The sequence below is a fragment of the Takifugu rubripes genome, chromosome 6 (genome assembly GCF_901000725.2).
Source record: "Takifugu rubripes chromosome 6, fTakRub1.2, whole genome shotgun sequence".
NCBI classification, from domain to species: domain Eukaryota; kingdom Metazoa; phylum Chordata; class Actinopteri; order Tetraodontiformes; family Tetraodontidae; genus Takifugu; species Takifugu rubripes.
This window is the reverse complement of record NC_042290.1, coordinates 8,647,301-8,664,421: the sequence shown is the minus strand read 5'-3', so window position 1 is coordinate 8,664,421 and position 17,121 is coordinate 8,647,301. Positions and strand designations below refer to the sequence as shown.

At 49.5% G+C, this 17,121-nt stretch overlaps 2 protein-coding genes across 6 annotated transcripts in view; both read right to left on the bottom strand.

Annotated features, from left to right (window-relative positions):
• Nucleotides 1-565: 565 nt before the first annotated feature.
• Nucleotides 566-7,889, bottom strand: pitpnb (phosphatidylinositol transfer protein, beta). 2 transcript variants are annotated; one of them, XM_003965346.3, is made up of 12 exons: nt 7,819-7,889; nt 5,791-5,821; nt 5,486-5,631; nt 5,056-5,147; nt 4,940-4,947; nt 4,519-4,593; nt 4,361-4,444; nt 3,525-3,602; nt 3,351-3,455; nt 3,165-3,287; nt 2,968-3,048; nt 566-2,650 (listed from the first exon to the last, which is right to left on the bottom strand). In XM_003965346.3, exons 1-11 carry the CDS (start codon nt 7,836-7,838, stop codon nt 3,001-3,003), a joined length of 810 nt encoding a protein of 269 aa, XP_003965395.1. In that variant the 5' UTR covers nt 7,839-7,889; the 3' UTR covers nt 566-2,650; nt 2,968-3,000. The 2 variants fall into 2 exon arrangements, with proteins under 2 accessions (XP_003965395.1, XP_029693539.1); XM_029837679.1 differs by lacking the exon at nt 2,968-3,048.
• Nucleotides 7,890-8,246: 357 nt separating this feature from the next.
• ttc28 (tetratricopeptide repeat domain 28) overlaps nt 8,247-17,121 on the bottom strand; it is a 52,593-nt gene continuing 43,718 nt past the window's right edge. For 3 of the 4 annotated variants that reach the window (XM_029837379.1, XM_029837380.1, XM_029837381.1), the window contains 17 exons: nt 16,276-16,405; nt 15,905-16,132; nt 15,298-15,472; nt 14,918-15,058; nt 14,419-14,557; nt 14,112-14,291; nt 13,485-14,044; nt 13,159-13,406; nt 12,929-13,053; nt 12,235-12,312; nt 11,956-12,115; nt 11,787-11,863; nt 11,581-11,604; nt 11,243-11,372; nt 10,953-11,060; nt 10,244-10,859; nt 8,247-9,895 (listed from right to left, as the gene is read on the bottom strand). In XM_029837379.1, coding sequence (XP_029693239.1) covers nt 8,767-9,895; nt 10,244-10,859; nt 10,953-11,060; nt 11,243-11,372; nt 11,581-11,604; nt 11,787-11,863; nt 11,956-12,115; nt 12,235-12,312; nt 12,929-13,053; nt 13,159-13,406; nt 13,485-14,044; nt 14,112-14,291; nt 14,419-14,557; nt 14,918-15,058; nt 15,298-15,472; nt 15,905-16,132; nt 16,276-16,405 — 4,248 coding nt within the window. In that variant the 3' untranslated portion in view covers nt 8,247-8,766. The remainder of the gene's footprint in view (nt 9,896-10,243; nt 10,860-10,952; nt 11,061-11,242; nt 11,373-11,580; nt 11,605-11,786; nt 11,864-11,955; nt 12,116-12,234; nt 12,313-12,928; nt 13,054-13,158; nt 13,407-13,484; nt 14,045-14,111; nt 14,292-14,418; nt 14,558-14,917; nt 15,059-15,297; nt 15,473-15,904; nt 16,133-16,275; nt 16,406-17,121) is intronic. The other variant, XM_011604757.2, reaches the window with a different exon arrangement.

The following is a 17,121-nucleotide window of genomic DNA, read 5'->3' as shown; positions in this document are numbered from 1 at the left end:
CTGTACAGCAAAATACGCGCGTGGTTACTTTCAGTGTTTAGATTCAAACAAATTATAAAAATGCGAATTTAAAAAAATAAATTCTGGGTGATTTTTGAAGGTCTAAGACGAGTCAGGGGATGCTGGAGTCCAGGCCAGGAAGGTCCCGATCCACCCGGGTTTTCCGACCGATCAGGCGGAAACGCCGGAACCGGTTCCCGCTTGTCTCGCGAGGCGGTCCGGGAGGTGGGAAAACCCGGATGGATCAGAAGGCGTCGGGCCCGGACTCCGACATCCCGATTCAGAATATGGTCAAAAAGGGGACCTTTTCAAGATAAAAGGCGATTCTTTGTTCACAGGCTGAGGTACTTCAAGGGTTTATTTCTTTGAATTTCTATAATTATGGACCACAGTTAAGAAAAGACAAATCCAGAATCAAAGTTTTAGTTTAGGACACCAACAGGGGAGCAGGCTGTGGCTCCGCTGGGGCCCCTTTAGCCTTCCACACCTCCCTCTTCATCAGGGCCCTCGGACCCTCTCAGCAACACTGGAACGGACTGAAATAAACCCAGAAGAAGCAGTTTGATTTGATTATTTGATCAAATTTATTAGATATTCTGTTATGTTTCATGTTCTAGACCTTCTGTCACAGCTCCAAAGCTGCTGAAGAGAAACAAAACCAAAAAGGAACTAAGATTGTTTTACATTCACAACTAATTCCCCTGAATTTTGCCTCATTGGAAAAAGAGAAAAATTGAATACACTGTGGATTTCTTTCAAAAACAACAAAAAAAAAAGAAAAGTAAACAAGAAAAATCAACAGCAGATTTTGCAAGTGCTTATTCATGATTACAATATAGAAAACAGTATTTTGGACTCTTGTCGGTACAGGAGCGTCTACCCGTCCCCTCAGTCGAACCCTGGCTGGCAACGCCGCTAACGCTACCCAACTGTGACCCTTGCTCCGGGGCGACGCCTCCTCTCCGCCGTTGTCAGTCATTGAAGCATTAATTGAGGTTAACGTTGAGGAGGCGCCGCCCGACTCGTGGACTTCCCTTCCGTTACTGCGAAAAAGTGCCGAGCATGCAAACCCAGACCCAGAACCTCTCCTCTGACGAGCGCTAAAGCAGCCCCATGTCATGCCTGCACAAGCCCCGCCCCCACGCTGTACATTCATAAGCAGGGATGAGGTACAGTTAAACCACCGACCAGCGCCGACGTCACCATGACAACAGAACTCAAGCGTCCGAGTGATACAGTGGAAGGACCCGGTGACGTTGAAACCTCGGCGACTCCTCGTTCAAGTCAGTGTTTGTATTTACAGTTTGTCCGTTTCTAGAAGGAAGTACACTTAAAAAAGGACTCGTAGCAGAACACACGCGACAGTCAGACCTGATTAAATCAACTTTTAATCGCGTAGAAACGCATCGAGCTGCGCCGCCGGCGAGAAAACGCCAGTGTCCACCGCTTCTGCCGTTTGAAGGGGAACGTAAACTGGTTTTCTTCTCGGCCAGGCACAAAAATATAGATTTCCCTACTGTTGCCATAGCGCTTTCAGGCTTAATTAGAAGGTGAAGATTCCAGACTGACTCACGCTTTTGTGTAATCAGGTCGACGCGAACCGCGAAAGACAGTTACGACGTGTGATAAATGTAACACCAAAACACTGCAAAAGAAAAGAGAGAAGCAGCCGTAGAGGAATAAAAATAAGAAAGAAAGATTGATAACACTCGTCTCGTCCTGGCGTGATGCGTTTGTGGTCCTCCGGTTTAAGCAGTTAGCGTGTGGAGATGAGCCGGGAGCCTCGAAGACGCCAGGCTGGGCACCCGTCCACCCACGTCCACAGTGAGCAAGTCCTTTCAGGGCGAAGGCAGCCGATAACACACACACACACACACACACGCACGCGCGCGCACACACACACACACACACGCACACACACAGATGTATTGTACAGATTCTCCTCGGAGCGCCGACCCTCTCGTTGAGATGGGTGAGGAGCCCGGTGACAGAGGAGCAGTTTGACATTTCGATCGTGGGGGTGGGGGGGGGGGACGGGGGACGAACATCGTCTGGCAGACAGAGGAGACGGTGAGACGGGGGAAGAAGGTCCACACACAGTTTATGGAGACATGAATGGAGACAGGAGTGAAGGGACAGACAAGGATTAGAGCAAAAACCATTAGAATACAGAAGGTGAGCGGGGCCGAAACCTGCCGGGAACCTTGGTGATTTCTGCGGGGGCCAGTTCGCCAAAACATCCTAATTTCAAAGTTTGTCCACCTGAATAAAAACGGCGCCCATTTAAAATCAGCTAAAATACATCAGGCAAGTTACTTTCTGTGCAAAGTTTTTTTTTTTTTCCTCATTTTTTTTGTTTGTTTTTTTTTTTACATATGAAAAAGAAATTGTGGGTTTTTTTTGTGGGTTTTTTTGGAGGCTTGTGATTGGGGGAGGATCTGTACAGTACTGTTAGCCAATCTGATCAAACCCCCCCGGAGAGTCATGCGAGACGGGGGAGAGGAGAGGCGACGGCGGTGGGGAGAAGGGGGCGTGTCCTGGTCGTCGTGGTGGGCGCATCTCCGATGACATCATCATGACGGGGTTTGGTCGATTTGCCTCATTGCTCGTGAGCAGCACTGGTGCCTCGAACCGGACCTTTACTACGCAGCTGAGCGACAGAAGAGAGAACAAAATCAGTCTGGGGGGGCGAGGAGGAGTGTGTGTGTGTGTGTGTGTGTGTGCAGTCGGCCATGCAGGGAAAAAAAACATAAAAAAAACAGCCACAACACAGAGACACCAAGTGAAAAACAACGTGATGGGACAGAACGTTGGACGTTCGTGAACGGCGAGCTGATGAAGGAAAGCGGCGTGAGACAGAGGCGGGTCGGGAGGAGGTGCAGCAGTGACCAGGTGTTAAACACAGAGCTCGGGTTAGACGGCGTCAGGGCCCATGCAGCGGCGCCGCCTCTCCTCGGTGGAACTTACTCAGCCCGTCTTTACAGCCTGACCTACAGTGACCTACTCGTCTGTCGCAGAGGTTCCTCGCACGTCCCCCTTCTGACGCATCTGATGTGACATTCAGGAGTGAACAAGGTTAAATCCCACAGAACCCGAGCTCGCGCTGCCACTGCGGCGTCCTGCAATGACAGGAACAATGCTGGCGCGGCGGGCGGAGCAAGTACCTCCTCCAGCTCTCTTTGGGTCTCGTCCTCCATCCGCCTGATGTCCTCCATGGTCAAACCCACCCACTTGTCGATCCAGCAGAACAGTTGGCGGTGAAAGTTTGTGAAGATCCGTTTTTCTTGCTGCGAGAGACAGAAGAGGGTGAAGAATGCAGCAGGCTGCTGGTGGCACCGGCCGGGCCCTACCTTGTGGATGATGTTCTCCACTTTGGTCTGCAGGCCCCACCATCTGAACTTGACGGTGACCAGCTTGTACGCGCACATGTGGGGGCACTCGGACTTGAGCTCGTTCTGCGGGGGGAAGAAGAGAGCTGAGCACTGGCGGCCCGACAGCACCGCCTCTCTCTGCTGCGTCATTACCTTCCACTCCGGACTCAGAGGCCCTCTCCCCGTCTTAGCGGAGTGGAACAGAGCAGGATCTTCCTCTGGCTTGTAGTCCTGAAAGGACAGGAAGATGCTACCTGAGTGACCTCAGTCATTCTTAACACAAGAGTCTTCTGCTCCCACTCAACATCTGCGTCCTCCTGAGAATAATTACCCGATGGAGCATTTAGTAATTACACTGTTATACAATAAATGGCGTCGGTATATGAAAATCTCACACTTAAAGACAGAAATAAGCAGCCTGGGAGTTCAAGGGTCACGGTGCTGTTTTAATCCAGCGGGTCTGGAAAAGGCCAGTGGAGACCTGCAGCAGATGGACGTTCAGATTAAGCCCTGGCCTCAACGCCGATCCACTTAGGCCATTACAGTCCGGGAGCAAGCGTGAACGCAGTAACCACCGCGACCGACCACATGACGGTCGGGGTGGAGGAGCATCCGCAGAACCCGAGACCATCGTCCCCTATTGGGACGAAGCAGCGGCTGATGATGGACACATGAAACCCCTCTGACTTCAACTATAGGAGAGAACTGGTGTGAGAACAACAGCAGGCCGGCGTGCAGCTGCTGCAGCTCTCAAAGCCACATGCTGAATTTGTGGAGGCTGATTTGCTTATTAATACAAATACAAACAAATGACATCATTGCAAGCTCTATTAGAGTCCAGGCAAGTTGAGGACTGGGAGGAAGAGTGGAGGACAGCGGCCCGAGGCTGCTTCTTCTGTTGTAATGCCTTCACAACACAGTTCACTCAGATTTCATTAAATTGTCACAACTTTAAACTCTGAATCATCGCCTTCACAAGTCAAACTTACCCCTGGAGCCACTTCGTCTTTGTTTGCTATATCTATGGGGACCACCTCCACGTCCTTCAGCGTCTGCTCGTCCAGCTGGTGAACCTGGAAGGGAAAGACGGGTCAAACGCCTGAACCGGAAACTGGATTTTGGTATCGCGGGCGTTTGATTTACTCACATTTTCTAATGTCCCCATGTCGGGTTTGTGCCACGTTTCGATCTTTATCATGAAGTCATCCTTCATGTACTCGTTCTGGAGGGAAAACACGGAGAGGTCAGAAAAGTTTGGCCTTGAGGTTTTACGGGGCCTAATTTGAGCCAAGCTTAGAAAGCAGGTACTACTGCTAAGCTGTACGACAGCATGAATGGAGGATTCCAGGAGATGTGCTTAAAACAGCCAAATCCAATTAACTGAGCAGAAGTTTGGACTGAAGGAACCGTTTAGATGCTGCGCAGCTCGCCTCTATTTTTAACAGGCACCAAAGACATTAACGGGTTGGTGACACGCAGCAGCACAAGCCAGTCGACCCACTTAAGACATGACAAACACTCACATTCCCCCCATTATAACGGAAGGTGTGAATTAAAAAGCCACTCACCGTCACAACTGCAGGAAAAAGAAGGAAAAATAACGTCAGTAAAGTTTGAGATGCATTTAAAAAGAGCAGCACATGAACATGGACTCAGTGGTCAGAGCCCGGATCCATGAACGTACTGGTGCGACAGTAGGGGTAGGCGTTCCAGGCCTTCTCGTGAAACACTAACGAGCCCTCTGGTGCGATCATCTTCACAAACCCTGGGACTTTACTGAAACACAAAGAGAAGGAACCAAGCTAAAATGTTTCCCTCTTTGTCGTCTGAGCAGTAATGAAGATGATGAAATAAAGAGCTCTAAACTGTCCAGTCAAGAGAATCCTGCAGAAAGCAGAGAGACTATATAGTGTTTTTAAAAAACTACTCCAGAGTGTGACTGATGTTTTCTTGTGCGTCTCTCCAAAAACGAGAGCTGGTATTAATTGTTGAAATTGAATTGAAGGACAGTCTTTTGTCCTCACTGCTGCTTCATGGAAACATCCCATCAGAAGGTCTCAGGGCCTCTTTAGCAGGATCGGAACGCTTCACAGGGAGCTATTTTGCAGACTTGCCTCTTTAGATGGTAGATTTTGTGGGTGTACTGTCCCTTCTCGCCCTCCTTCTCATACGGTTCATTCTTCAGAACCTCGATGCCTTCTCCTCCGCCCGTCTCGTTCTTGCTGGCTTCAGCCACAGAGTACAGCTGACCTACTTGATACTGCGTGAAAAGGGGGGGAGAGGGAAGACAGAGACCCCGGGATGAATGCACAAACAAAGGGCCATCGTCTGCCAGGGAGGGCAGAAAGTGCGCTGGCGTGTCAAAGCCGCCATTGGACATTTGCTTAAAATCAGAACCGCTGATTAAAATGGGCCTCACCTCTTCCACTGAGACTGGCAACACAACACGACTGGAAGGAGAGAGAACAGACGAGTGACAGATTAATGCAGCGTCCTGAATCATGCTTTACGTGTAAGCCTAAAGAATAAACTTATTTGGAATTACAGCAGATATTAGTAAAATGTGGTAAAGACGGTTGCTACTGGCCAGTGACAAATATGGAAAAGCATGAAGTTGTGGGTAAACAATACTGCGCCCATCTTTGGGAGAAACTGAATTAGCCCCGTGCTAAAGATGGAAAAGTCTCCTGGTCTCAGGGAACGTGCCAAAGGAATAAGACAAACGTGTTGAAGCAACGAAAGTGCTGGAGGATAATGGGAATCTGCGGAGTTCCTGGGAAAGGCCATTAAAACACCTGGTAGTTTCCATGAACGGCGCGCTCGTTTCTCGCGTTCTCGTGTGATATTCACTGGGCGCATTTTCCTGAAGACTTCCTGACTCACTTCTGCTTTACTAGCAAAGCAGACTTATTCATGGAAACTATTCCTGTTTTTAGGAGGCCGTGGCTGCAACCGCGGTAAACACAAGTCACGGATCTCTAAATCTGGCTGTCTGACCGAAGATTACTTGATCAGCCCGTGGTCAGCGTGAATGATCTTTACTGCCATGATTATAGGTCAGGGGAGGGTAATGACGCCGGCGTTACATTTATATATGTTAAAGAAGCGACAGATCAAAGAATGAACTGAGCTTAGATGAGGACATTTTCATTTTTAAGAATAAGCCTTCGTTCTCGTCAGCACTTTGCCCTGTCAAACATTTCTAAAGCTGAGTTACAGAAAGATGATAAGGACACCGCTATACGTTATTACGTAACACGTGAACTTCCCAGTAACTTTAGGCAGAACAGCAATTCAGATCTTAGTGCAGTCTGAACCTTTTGGAAAAGCACAAGCAATCCAAGCTATTTCCAACGCTCTTAAAACCTGTAAAAACACTGTAAACGTGCAGAATTGCTGTCGTGGGCCATCACACGTAAGGATATGATCTATACCATAAAAAGGGCTGCGCTCATTGGGCGACCAAGTTTCATATTTCCACACTACACAGTTGACTGGCGCGGTGAAATATGGACGTGCTGTTTGAACAATATGACATTGTTCGTGCAGTGATTCGTGCAGGGCTACTGAAAGTGTGCACAGGGGAGCGGCTACAACAGGTACCGTTAGGAGTAGCGGATGTAGCTTAGCAACACCGGGCTAGCCAGTGTCCAAAAAACACAATCGTGGACTTTTAATGCAACATACGTTGATAGGCGTCGAGACTATACGCTGTTTTTAAGTGTGAGTTGGTGGGATAACTCTGAAATGCTACCGATAGCAAAGTATTAAGTGGTTCCACATTCTCTGGTTAGCTCCTATAGGGGCTTGCTAAGAGGCCATAATTAATAACTCCTCCCTAAACTATATGCTAACGCCGCGGCTGCGTGTAATACGCTATATATTACTGTGGAGATAAACTCTGCGAGGTGTTGGTCTCAAATCTGAACTCCACTCGTCACTGTAGTGGCCCTGCTAATGCTAACATAGCCGGGTAGCATTAACAGTAAATCCGACGGAGACGGAGCCCTAATCTGTCACTCTCGGGACTGGAACTGAGCACTTGAGCGGTGTCATACGCTGCTAACTGGCTACACATGTTAGCCTTGGTCTCGGGGCCAACCTCGGGACTCACTTTAACTATTTATACGTTATTCGTGGTCAAATCAGAATACGGGTGTCCACAACTCATTTCCTTCCAGACGCTAATTGTCCTTTTTTTCGCCGCTCCAACTCCCGTTAGCTCGGAGTAGCAACGCCTTAAAAGACCGGTGCGGTGTCCGGTTGTCCACCCGCTCATCCACCATGCTCAAGCGGGCTCTTTTTATGAGCCACACGGTTCCGAACACTCATGAAAAATAGCCCTAAATGATACACCCGCGTCTCTTCTATAGCAATACACTCTGACCGAGGTGAAAATGCCGAGCTATGTGTGCCTAAAGGCATGAAAAAGGCAGTTGACACTCACTATTCCTTGATGAGCACCATCTTCGTCACCGGGCTGCGGCTGCGCACCGACGCCGGAGCCCGGGCAGACTTATCAACAAGTTGGTTCCGCCCTCACCGAGACACCATTGGTCCGAAGCTTTTCGGTAAAATGCGCTTTTCGGCTTCATTTTCCAGACATTAAAAAGAGAAATAGCTAAATGAAATTATTTAGCTGATAGGTGTCACGGGGTGGTCTATGTTTACATTTTAAAATGGCTCCCCCACCCTCGAAGTTCATATATAAAGTCACTTTTATTAACCTCGGTGCCTAAATAACTTAATATTCACGGATCAGTATTTTCATATACTGTGCATGTGTGTATTTTTCTGATTTATGTCAAGTATGTGTGCTTTTGTGAACTCCATGCAGATCATAACATCTGACACAAAAACAAACATCGGGGTATATATATTTAAAAATCTTGTTTCTTTACTTCCTCCTTTAATTGTTTTATAAAATGTATAATAATGGTTGGAAAACACAGTTTACAAAATAAAAATAAAAAACACTGATATAACCATCATGGCATTTAACATTAGACACCACACAACAATTCAAATTCAGCCCCAGATCACACAAATTCAGTGAGAGCAAGTCAAGGAACCGAGAACAAAAACGGAGACGCTGAGACTCATGCTGTCTCATCAGCTGTGAACACGTCACTGAAGACTCTTCTCTCACCATGGTTTTGTCGTTCCAGCTCTCCAAACAAAGGCACCTTCATCACATTCAAGACATCAGCATTCCAGCACAACAAACCTCGAAAAACATTTAAAATCACCATAAGTATGAAACAGTACTTTCTATTCTCATCTTCAGCAGGTGTTGCTAAAACAAAACAAAAGGAAACCCAAATGCGGGAGCATTTAGCTGTCAAACGGACAGCTTCTGTCATACAAACACTAAAGCTGTTCAACATCCCAACTCTCAACATTTAGAAGATGGGAAAAAATGTCCTGGCGAATGGAACTTGTAACCGTTTTCGGGGGGAAGTTTGTAGCTTCCTTTGGAGTTTGTGGTGGTGTTGGATGATGGAGATTGTGTTGCTCTAGCCTCCAGCGCTTGGTGACCATTGGGTGGGCCGCCGGCGTTCCTCCCCTCCGATCCGGCTTCGTTGGCGCCGGTGGACTCGTGTCTGGGTGAAAGGTGGAGCAAGCCTAGGACATCGTTCTGAACCGCACTCATTTTTTTATTTCCACTTCGCAGTAGGCTGGCGGGAGACGGAGGGTCGTGTTTCTGACCCGCATTAGCCCAGAAAGTTTTTAAATTATGAATTGCTTGGACTTTATCGCCCTGTTTGGACTGGCTCGATTCGGGGGTGTTTGCCGGGCTGGACGACGCCGACCCGGCGGAGGAGTAGGAAAGTGCTGGCGATGGCGCACAGTCGGCCGGAGAGCGCGAGGGTGAGATGTGGGAAGTGTACGGCGAGGAAGGGTATTTAAGTTTAATTTGCCCAACGCCATCTGGAGGTGCTGTGGGCGGAGCAGTGGGCAGGGCTGTGGGCGGAGCTCGCTCTCTGACAGACAGCGATGAAGATGGAGACGAACGCGCCGGGCTGCTGTAGCCAGAGCTGATTTTCTGCAGCGACGAGGAGCGCGAGGGCGGTTTCGGCCTCGTCATCGGAGGCGTCGCGGCCGAGGACGAAAGGGGTGAAAGATGTGACGACAGGGACAGGGGAGAGGAGCGAGTCTTCAGACTGGCTCTGCTGGGGGGCCGGCTGAAGGCGCTGGTCTCAGACGGCTGAAATCCCCGAGCGGCGCCGGTTAAAGTTGGAGTCGTTGGTGTAGACAGAGACGGTTGCCTGGCCTGAGCCTCTTCCCTCCCCTCGTGCCCCCTTGCTGCTTTCCCCCGGACATTTGCCTTCTGTAGGTTCTCCACGGCCTGCATGTGGCTCTGGGTCTCCTCCAGAATCTTCTGGGCCAGTTCCTGTGGATCTAGCTGTCCCGCAGGCATCGTCCTCTCCTCCTGGGACTTGACGGTGCTGTCCGTCTCGGTGCTCGACTGGTCTGACTCAGAGCTGCTAACCTTCCCTTTCCCGGCTCTGTGAGGAGACGAGCTGGAATAAAAGAAAACGTGAAGGTCACGACGCGACAAACGCAAAAGCTGAAGCAAAACATGTAAAAATAAACAGGACTGAATAAGTGGATTTAGGCTGTGTAACCGTTAATACACCGAACACGCAGTTCTAGGAGCAATTAGCTTGCTCAGGGTCACAGCAGGTGGTAAAGATCATCGCTTTGCTCCTGTGGGGATGGTGGATCAACCTGTTTTTTTAACCCCTCGTGAGCTGCTGCTGCTACTGAAGCTAATCAGCTAATCAACCAAAGTCACCAACCTTCCTGTCCAGGTTCTAAAACTAAGGATGTGAGCAGAAAATAATTGTGTCAAACCGAACCGTACTTACACTTCTTGTTTGGATTTGGGGCTGGCAGGAACTTTGACGGGCAGCAGAGGGGCTTTAATTGGGGAGGTTGGCGTGCTGATGCTTCCCTTGGAGGAAACGGTGACAGCGGCAGAGCCTCTGGCAGCGCCACCTTTGCCTTGCCTGTGTCCTACAGGTAGCGGCAGGGTGTCGCACTCCCTCCTGCCGTGTCCCAGCGGTTCACTGCTGATGATGGAGTAGCCTTCATACTCCTCTTCCTCCCCTCCCCCCGCAAACCCTCCTCTGTGATTAGCTGCTCTGCCTCTCAGCAGGCCGCGGTGTGAGCTATAGAGGGCGACGCCGCCGCGGGGTCCATCCACGTCCTGCTGGTGCGAGCGTTGGCTGGTGACGTCGCTTCCTGCGGGCTCGGGGCGGGACAGGAAACTGAGGGAGGAGGCGACGGAGCTTAGGCTGTACACAGAGATGGCATCGCAGGAGAGGTTGTCAGGGCAGACCGGGGGCAGAAAGGAGGGCTGGGGTGGGTAACAGCCGAGGGAGAGGGGCAGGGAGTGTGGCTGTGAGGCGGATTGGGAGGATGACAGAGACTCCAGAGAGGAAGAACTGTCCATGCTGAGGCGCTTGGGAAGCTCTGTGGAATCTAGAGGAGGAGAGCGAACAAGTCCAGGTGTTAACCCCGACCGTACAAGCATATTTACTCCTATTTACATTAAAATCAGCCTTTTATCCTCACCAAACAGCGCCAGAAGGGACTGAAGCGCATAATGAATGATGCGCCTGCTGGCCTGCTTCCCAGTCTTCAGCACGACCTCCTCCTGGCCCACCTCGCAAAGGTCAAACCCTAAACAGAAGCTGAGTTTACGCCGGTGCTGCACATGCGCGACCCTTGACCTCACCCCAGTTTATGCAAGTTCACAGCAGACCGAATGGAAGTATCCGTGGTAAACATTCTCCACTAGCTCGCTTCCATAAAGTCAGTTTCAGATCACGTTCATGTTGTAACTCGCACAACTGATGACTCACCGAGCGCTGCCAGGAACTCGTGGCAGCCCGGGAGCCTCCAGAGCTGCACGCTGATGGACACCTGAATGGGCGCCAGGGAAAAGTCTTGGTCTTTATCTCCCGTCTGAAACTGCACCAGCAATTGATGAAGCTTTGGTGGGAGGGAAAAGAAGGAGACGGGTGAAGTTACAGCAGCTAAATCGCAGGGAAATAGAGAGAACAGCGGTATTTTAATTTGAAAACACACACCAAAAAAATCCTAAAACAAAATAAAAGCACCCACGTCACAAAGATCTTTCAAAATAAAACATTCATATTTTCCACTGCCGTGCGCCTGGTGGGCTCACTGTTACACTTACCATTCCCACCATGCTTTTAACCGCCTTTGTGAGGTGGGTTTGAGGGAAAAGGAAAAAGATATTCAGATATATTTGGATTCGAGAGTCACCCGACAGACAGTCAAGTACAGCTGAGGACATGAATTCCAGATGATGCCAAAGATGTAAGAACTTCTCAAGTGCTCAGAAAATGTGAGTCAATGTGGCTGCAAAAGAGGACAGAGTACCTTGTGGATGAGCTGTTCTCCAGCCTCGGCCGTGGTGACCAGTTTGCAGAGAGCCTGCAGAGCTGGAGGGGTCAGACCTGAAGGGGGTGCAGAAGGTTTGGGATCAGCTCCACACAGAAGGTTAGGGTTAGAAAGTGTCAAATGCAGGAAAAGGCTGTCTGCAGGCTACCGAGCAGGGCCTGGAGCGTGGTGCTGCACTGCTGAAGTCGATCTCCGGGGTCCGAGGTGGGGAAGAACACCGCTGCGGGGAGAGCAGAGCTGCTACCGGAGAAGTCCAAGCGAAAGCCCACAGCAGACAGCAGGGCCTGCCACCCGGGGACCCCACCCACCTGACGGGGGCCAGACAAGAAGCTTAGCCAAGAGTCACTTTACTGAGTCGCACTTTATATGATCAGTTCTCAGAAATGAGTGTTTCCACACGTGAGATGATTTTACAGTAGAAACGGACCTTGTTCTCCACGCTCTGTTGGGACGTGTACATGGGGTTGCACTGGCCGCTCTGGATACGCTGCAAAGACTTCTCAACCTGTGGACGCGACACATATTAAAGCATCTCTTGTGAACCCGTCACGGTCATTATACAGAAGGCAGAAGAATCCATCCTTAAGGAACCTTGGGTGGGTAGAAAACTACAGTTTAAGCTGCCTTCTCTGGGGTTTGGCATGGTGAAATAGTGGATTTGATAAGAGCAACAATAACAGGCATGATGGGGGTTGTGTCCCTCATTAACTCACTAATTTTCTGCTACTATTTTTCTGCCAAATGCAAAAAATTCCCCTACAAATACCTGGGGTGGGGCTGTTATGCTGAAGAATGCTGACTCAGATTATTTAATTATGTGCCTCTCTTTGTGTGATGTCTTTTTAGATCCATGTTGACAAAAAAGAAGAGATGATGAAAACTGCTCAAAAATGTCAACAACTTGGCAAAAATAAGGTTGTAATAAAGACGTTCTGCTAACATTAAAATTAGGGTAGTGGATTTGCTCTCGAAAACAGAGAAACATTCATGTAATGTTGCGACTTCATTTCCCGAATCTGCAAATTTATTAGAACAGAAGCGGGACGGACGAGTCAAAACTACCGAGCGGGGCGATTCCAACCACCTCAGCAGAGCTTCTCGTTAGTGACGCTGCAGCTCACCAAATGTAGGAGCACTCGGAGAGCGTCCCTGGCTCTCTCTGGGTACTGCAGGATCTCTGCCAGAGCCTGGCCAACCAGGGACATGGGGCTGTTCAGCTTCACGTCACTGCCGATCAACATGTAACCTGCAGGAAGACACGCGTTGACACACGCTGCGGTCGTTTCAAGTCCCACCAGGAAAGGTAAACAGGGACCATTTGTATTCCTATTCAATTCTTATCTGGGCTCACCGGCCCAGTTGGAGGGGTGTGAGAAGTGTTTGCTGCTCTGAAGCATCTTCATGGCCTCCGTCAGCGCCGCGCTGGCTTTGGTCCCGTTGAGGAGCGCCGTGTAGAAGGTGTGCGTGAAGAGTTTGGACGCGGCAATCGGGACAGGCCACAAGGAGACGCACACGCACTGGACTCCAGCAGCCAAGAAGGCTCTGGTCAGGCCCACCATCCCGTCAGCGGTCACCCTGCTGCTGGACTCTGGGTACAACCTGTGGCGGAAGAGGTCAGAGGTCAGCTGGGAGGTGAAGCCTCAGAAAAACCATTTTGGGACGTGTGTGACGCTCCACCTCAGAACCACCAGTTTGACACTCAGGCACAGGTCCAGTATGTCGGCAGCAGTGAGGAGGAAGTCGTGGAGGGGCGGGCTGTCGCACACACTGTCCACTTCACACACGCTTTCTCCGTCCTCGCTCACGTCATCGTCCCCTTTCAGCTGCTCTCGGCCACCGTGACCTTTGAACAGATTCATCCTCCGATCCTGAACTGCGTTCTCGCCAGAGGTTGGCGATTTCTCCCCGGCCTGGCCACCTGCCCCCCTCTCACCCCCTGGGTGCTCTTGGCTCGGGGCCATAATCAACGCCGCGAGCTTCCAGGAAATATGCGTGGCAAAATGGACGCACTCCGCCTGATTCAGAGCGGCTAGCACGCGCTCCTTGGTGGCGTTGGCGCCGGTTAGAGGCTGACATCCTAGCTGCTCCCCCAGCCACAGAGCTTCCTCCTGAGCAGAGGGTAAGGGGCCCCACAGCCAGCGGTCCATCACTGAGGGGGGCAGGCGCGGAGCCCCAATCACGGCAGCCATTGAGCCTCCGTCTGAGCAAACTAAAGGGCCACCGCGGCGCTGATGAGGCTGCGGAAGGTTTTGTTTGGAATTAGAACCTTAATTTAAAGAAAGAACAACCTGCCGGCGTCCTTACCTTGACTGTGGACGTGAGGCTGCCTAAAGAAGGAACACAAATGAGGCTGAACCTCTCGTAAAGGTATTCGTTAGAGGAGCTGCCTTTGAGCAAGGCGAACGGGATGAGGTACAGCTCCCCTTCCAGCACTAATACGAGCTGCCTGTGTCGGCCCACAGGCCCGGCACTGTGCATCAGGCCCTGAGGACAGAGAGACACAAGCGTTCTGAGGGAAAAGGAACCACGGTGCAAACAGAGACTAACCACGACAGTCGGATGTGTCGTTGACGCCGCATCCATCTGCATCCAACTCTATATACACACATACCACTTCCATGGGTGCTATCAGTAAGTCATAAAGGGCTCGCAGGGGAGGTTTGTTACTCGGGCGACAATGGAGAGACGGCGAGCTGCCCTTGGCTGGAGATACGGTGGTGCTGAAGAGGCTCGTCATGCTCTGACAGCTCCTATAGGAGGCACAGATGCACACATGACAACCAGCGGCGCACATCTTCAGGTCACGTAAGCTGCTATAACAATTCCAATTATGTTGGAGTAATAATATAGAAATGCAAATCCTAATACAATGACCCTGTTATCGTTCCCTATTTCAATTAAAGATAATGGGAAGGTTTCAGGGAAATTTTATATATTAATATATGCTAACATAATTACCTGGTGTTAATCTTGTGAAGTACACAGCAGAGGATTTGATGTTTTACCGTTTAATGTTCTGCAATATCTTTATTAAATCAAACATGCTAAAACGCTAAATGCTAAAAACCTGCCGCCAGGTCACCAGACAACGGAGCAAACCAGAGCCAAACCTGTTGAAGAGGTTATTTCTGGACACCATTCGCAGGTAGCCCGTCGGATCGGCGGCTGAGGTGAGCTTGTGGTTCAGCTCCTCGAACTGTTGGTCTAAAAGATCCCCAGCTTCACTCTCTGTCTCACTGCTGGAGCCAAATCTGGAAGCATGGAATTGCCTCATTATAGCAAACAGATAATATCAAACCCAGCAAATAAGTATATTTCATCATTATTGTAGACATTATCTTATATAAACACAATGAGTTCAAATGTCTGATGATATAATGTCACATTGAGAGATCATAGTAGGTCATTTCTAACATGATTAATAGGTTTTATGGATTAAAATGAACTCAGTTTCTTGTCTTCTTGCTGACAGAATCAAAAGCAGAGGCACCTGCTGTAGTGGCTGTCCACCCCCAGAGCCTCTCTGGAGTTGCAGATGTACTGTTCCAGAGACAGGTGACCTCCACCCGCTCCTGTCCCCCCCTGAGGGCTTCCGCCACCGTCCTGGAACTCTGACGTCTCCACTCCGCCCTCTCCGAGATAGACCTCGTGAAACTTCACAACACCTGCGGAGGCATTTCAGGAAATGCTGTTTGTTTTAAGAGCCACTCTTTCTGTCTGCACTAAAGAAACCAGGAAGAAACCTAAAAAATAACTGTTTTATATCACATAGGAAATAAAATGGAGACTCCAGCAGAACAGCACATTTCAACAGGGATTTTTCAGCTGGTGCATTTGCCTTCTAAACTTTTACTTATTCTGTTTGACTGATAGGCTCACCCCTGTAGCATTCCTAACAAATTTAAGATGTTTATACATGGAAATCTAAATGAGATATTGCCTCACTCGCTAGTAGCGGTGCAACATTAATTTTTGATGCGTCCTAAAAATAAAGATGCTCCTGGAATGTTTTGCACTGACAACGGCACTGATAAAGCATGCTAATGCTAATTATGGGCAATAATTGAATGATCTACACTGGCACATGCAACCGTTACCTGTCCCTGGAGCTATCAGCCAGCTGTAGAGGAAGCCCCCAGCAACAGAGTAGTAGAGGACCAGAGCCCTCTGACTGTTCACCGTCTCCACCATGTGTTCCACGGTGACAGGGATGTAGGGGTCATTGCCTGTTGAGTGCTGGTTTCCCTTCTGCCGTTCAACAAGGAGGTCGGCAAATGCGCGCGTCCGACCGCGCTCTGCTATGGCCAGTGCCTCATCATGCCGGCCTGGGACATCACACGCAGCCATATAATTAGCACAGAAGTTCATTAGAATTCACAGAGAAAGAGCGCGTACGTGTGAGAGGAAAAGTGAGGAGCTCAGATTCACGCTCCAAAATAAAAACCCAGGGAGAGGAGAGTTAAATTACCCAGGCTGACTAGGACCCTCTGGAGAGCCTGGTACGAGCTGGTTTGCAGATCAAACAGGGAGAGCTTGTAATCGGTGCTGAGCTGCGTCTCGTGACGAATTGTCTCGAACAGAACAGATGCTCTGTACAGCTGAAAAACAGCAAACACGCATCACATGAACACTGCCGTGCTGTGTGTCCTGCTATAACATTGTTTTTAAATATGCCGTCGGTATGTTGAAAGCACCCTTTTCCAAATCAGAGGCGCTTGTTGTTAGAATATTAACCACTGGGGGGCACTGCCATCACACAACTGTCTATTGGATGAAATTACTCATTAGAAACAATATACAAATAATTACTTGAGTCATAAGCACGTTCATTTTGATCACGTCATGAAAGGTTTATAATAATCCAATAAATAAAGAATAATCATGTCCTATAAAGGATCAAACCCCTTGTGGCGAGCGTGCGCAGGGCTAACGCTAACCCAGCGCTGGATCGATTCTCTGTCTCGTGCTCGGTGATTTGCATCCATCATGTGAATCTGAGCGACATTTACGGTTGCCCGTACACAACGCGGGTGTTTCAGACAGCTCTTTTAAACGGGACTCAGCACTTATTGATTTGTGCTTTCATTACTGTACAGGCAGTTTAAAGGGACGGACAACAGCAATTGTTTAAAGGAAGTGGGTAAACTGTCTCGAAGGAATTAAGCTGGAACAGACCTTCCTGCAGTAAAACGAACCAATTGCTCTTTTTGGATGACTGAACGCTTTACACTGGAATTAAACCAGCCCTTCCTGCCACCCCGGGTGCCCTTTGAACCCTCTATTTTAGCCATCTGTGGCAGCACGGGTTGTTCTT

Bases quoted from the DNA above. Each gene is read 5' to 3' on its own strand.
- pitpnb (XM_029837679.1), bottom strand. From the start codon at position 7,838: ATGGTGCTCATCAAGGAATA. The intron at 3,456-3,524 runs GTAATGACGCAG...TTCCCCCCGCAG, and splicing joins CTCTGAGTCCGGAGTGGAAG to AACGAGCTCAAGTCCGAGTG. The intron at 2,651-3,164 runs GTACTTGCTCCG...TCTGTCGCTCAG, and splicing joins CCCAAAGAGAGCTGGAGGAG to CTGCGTAGTAAAGGTCCGGT.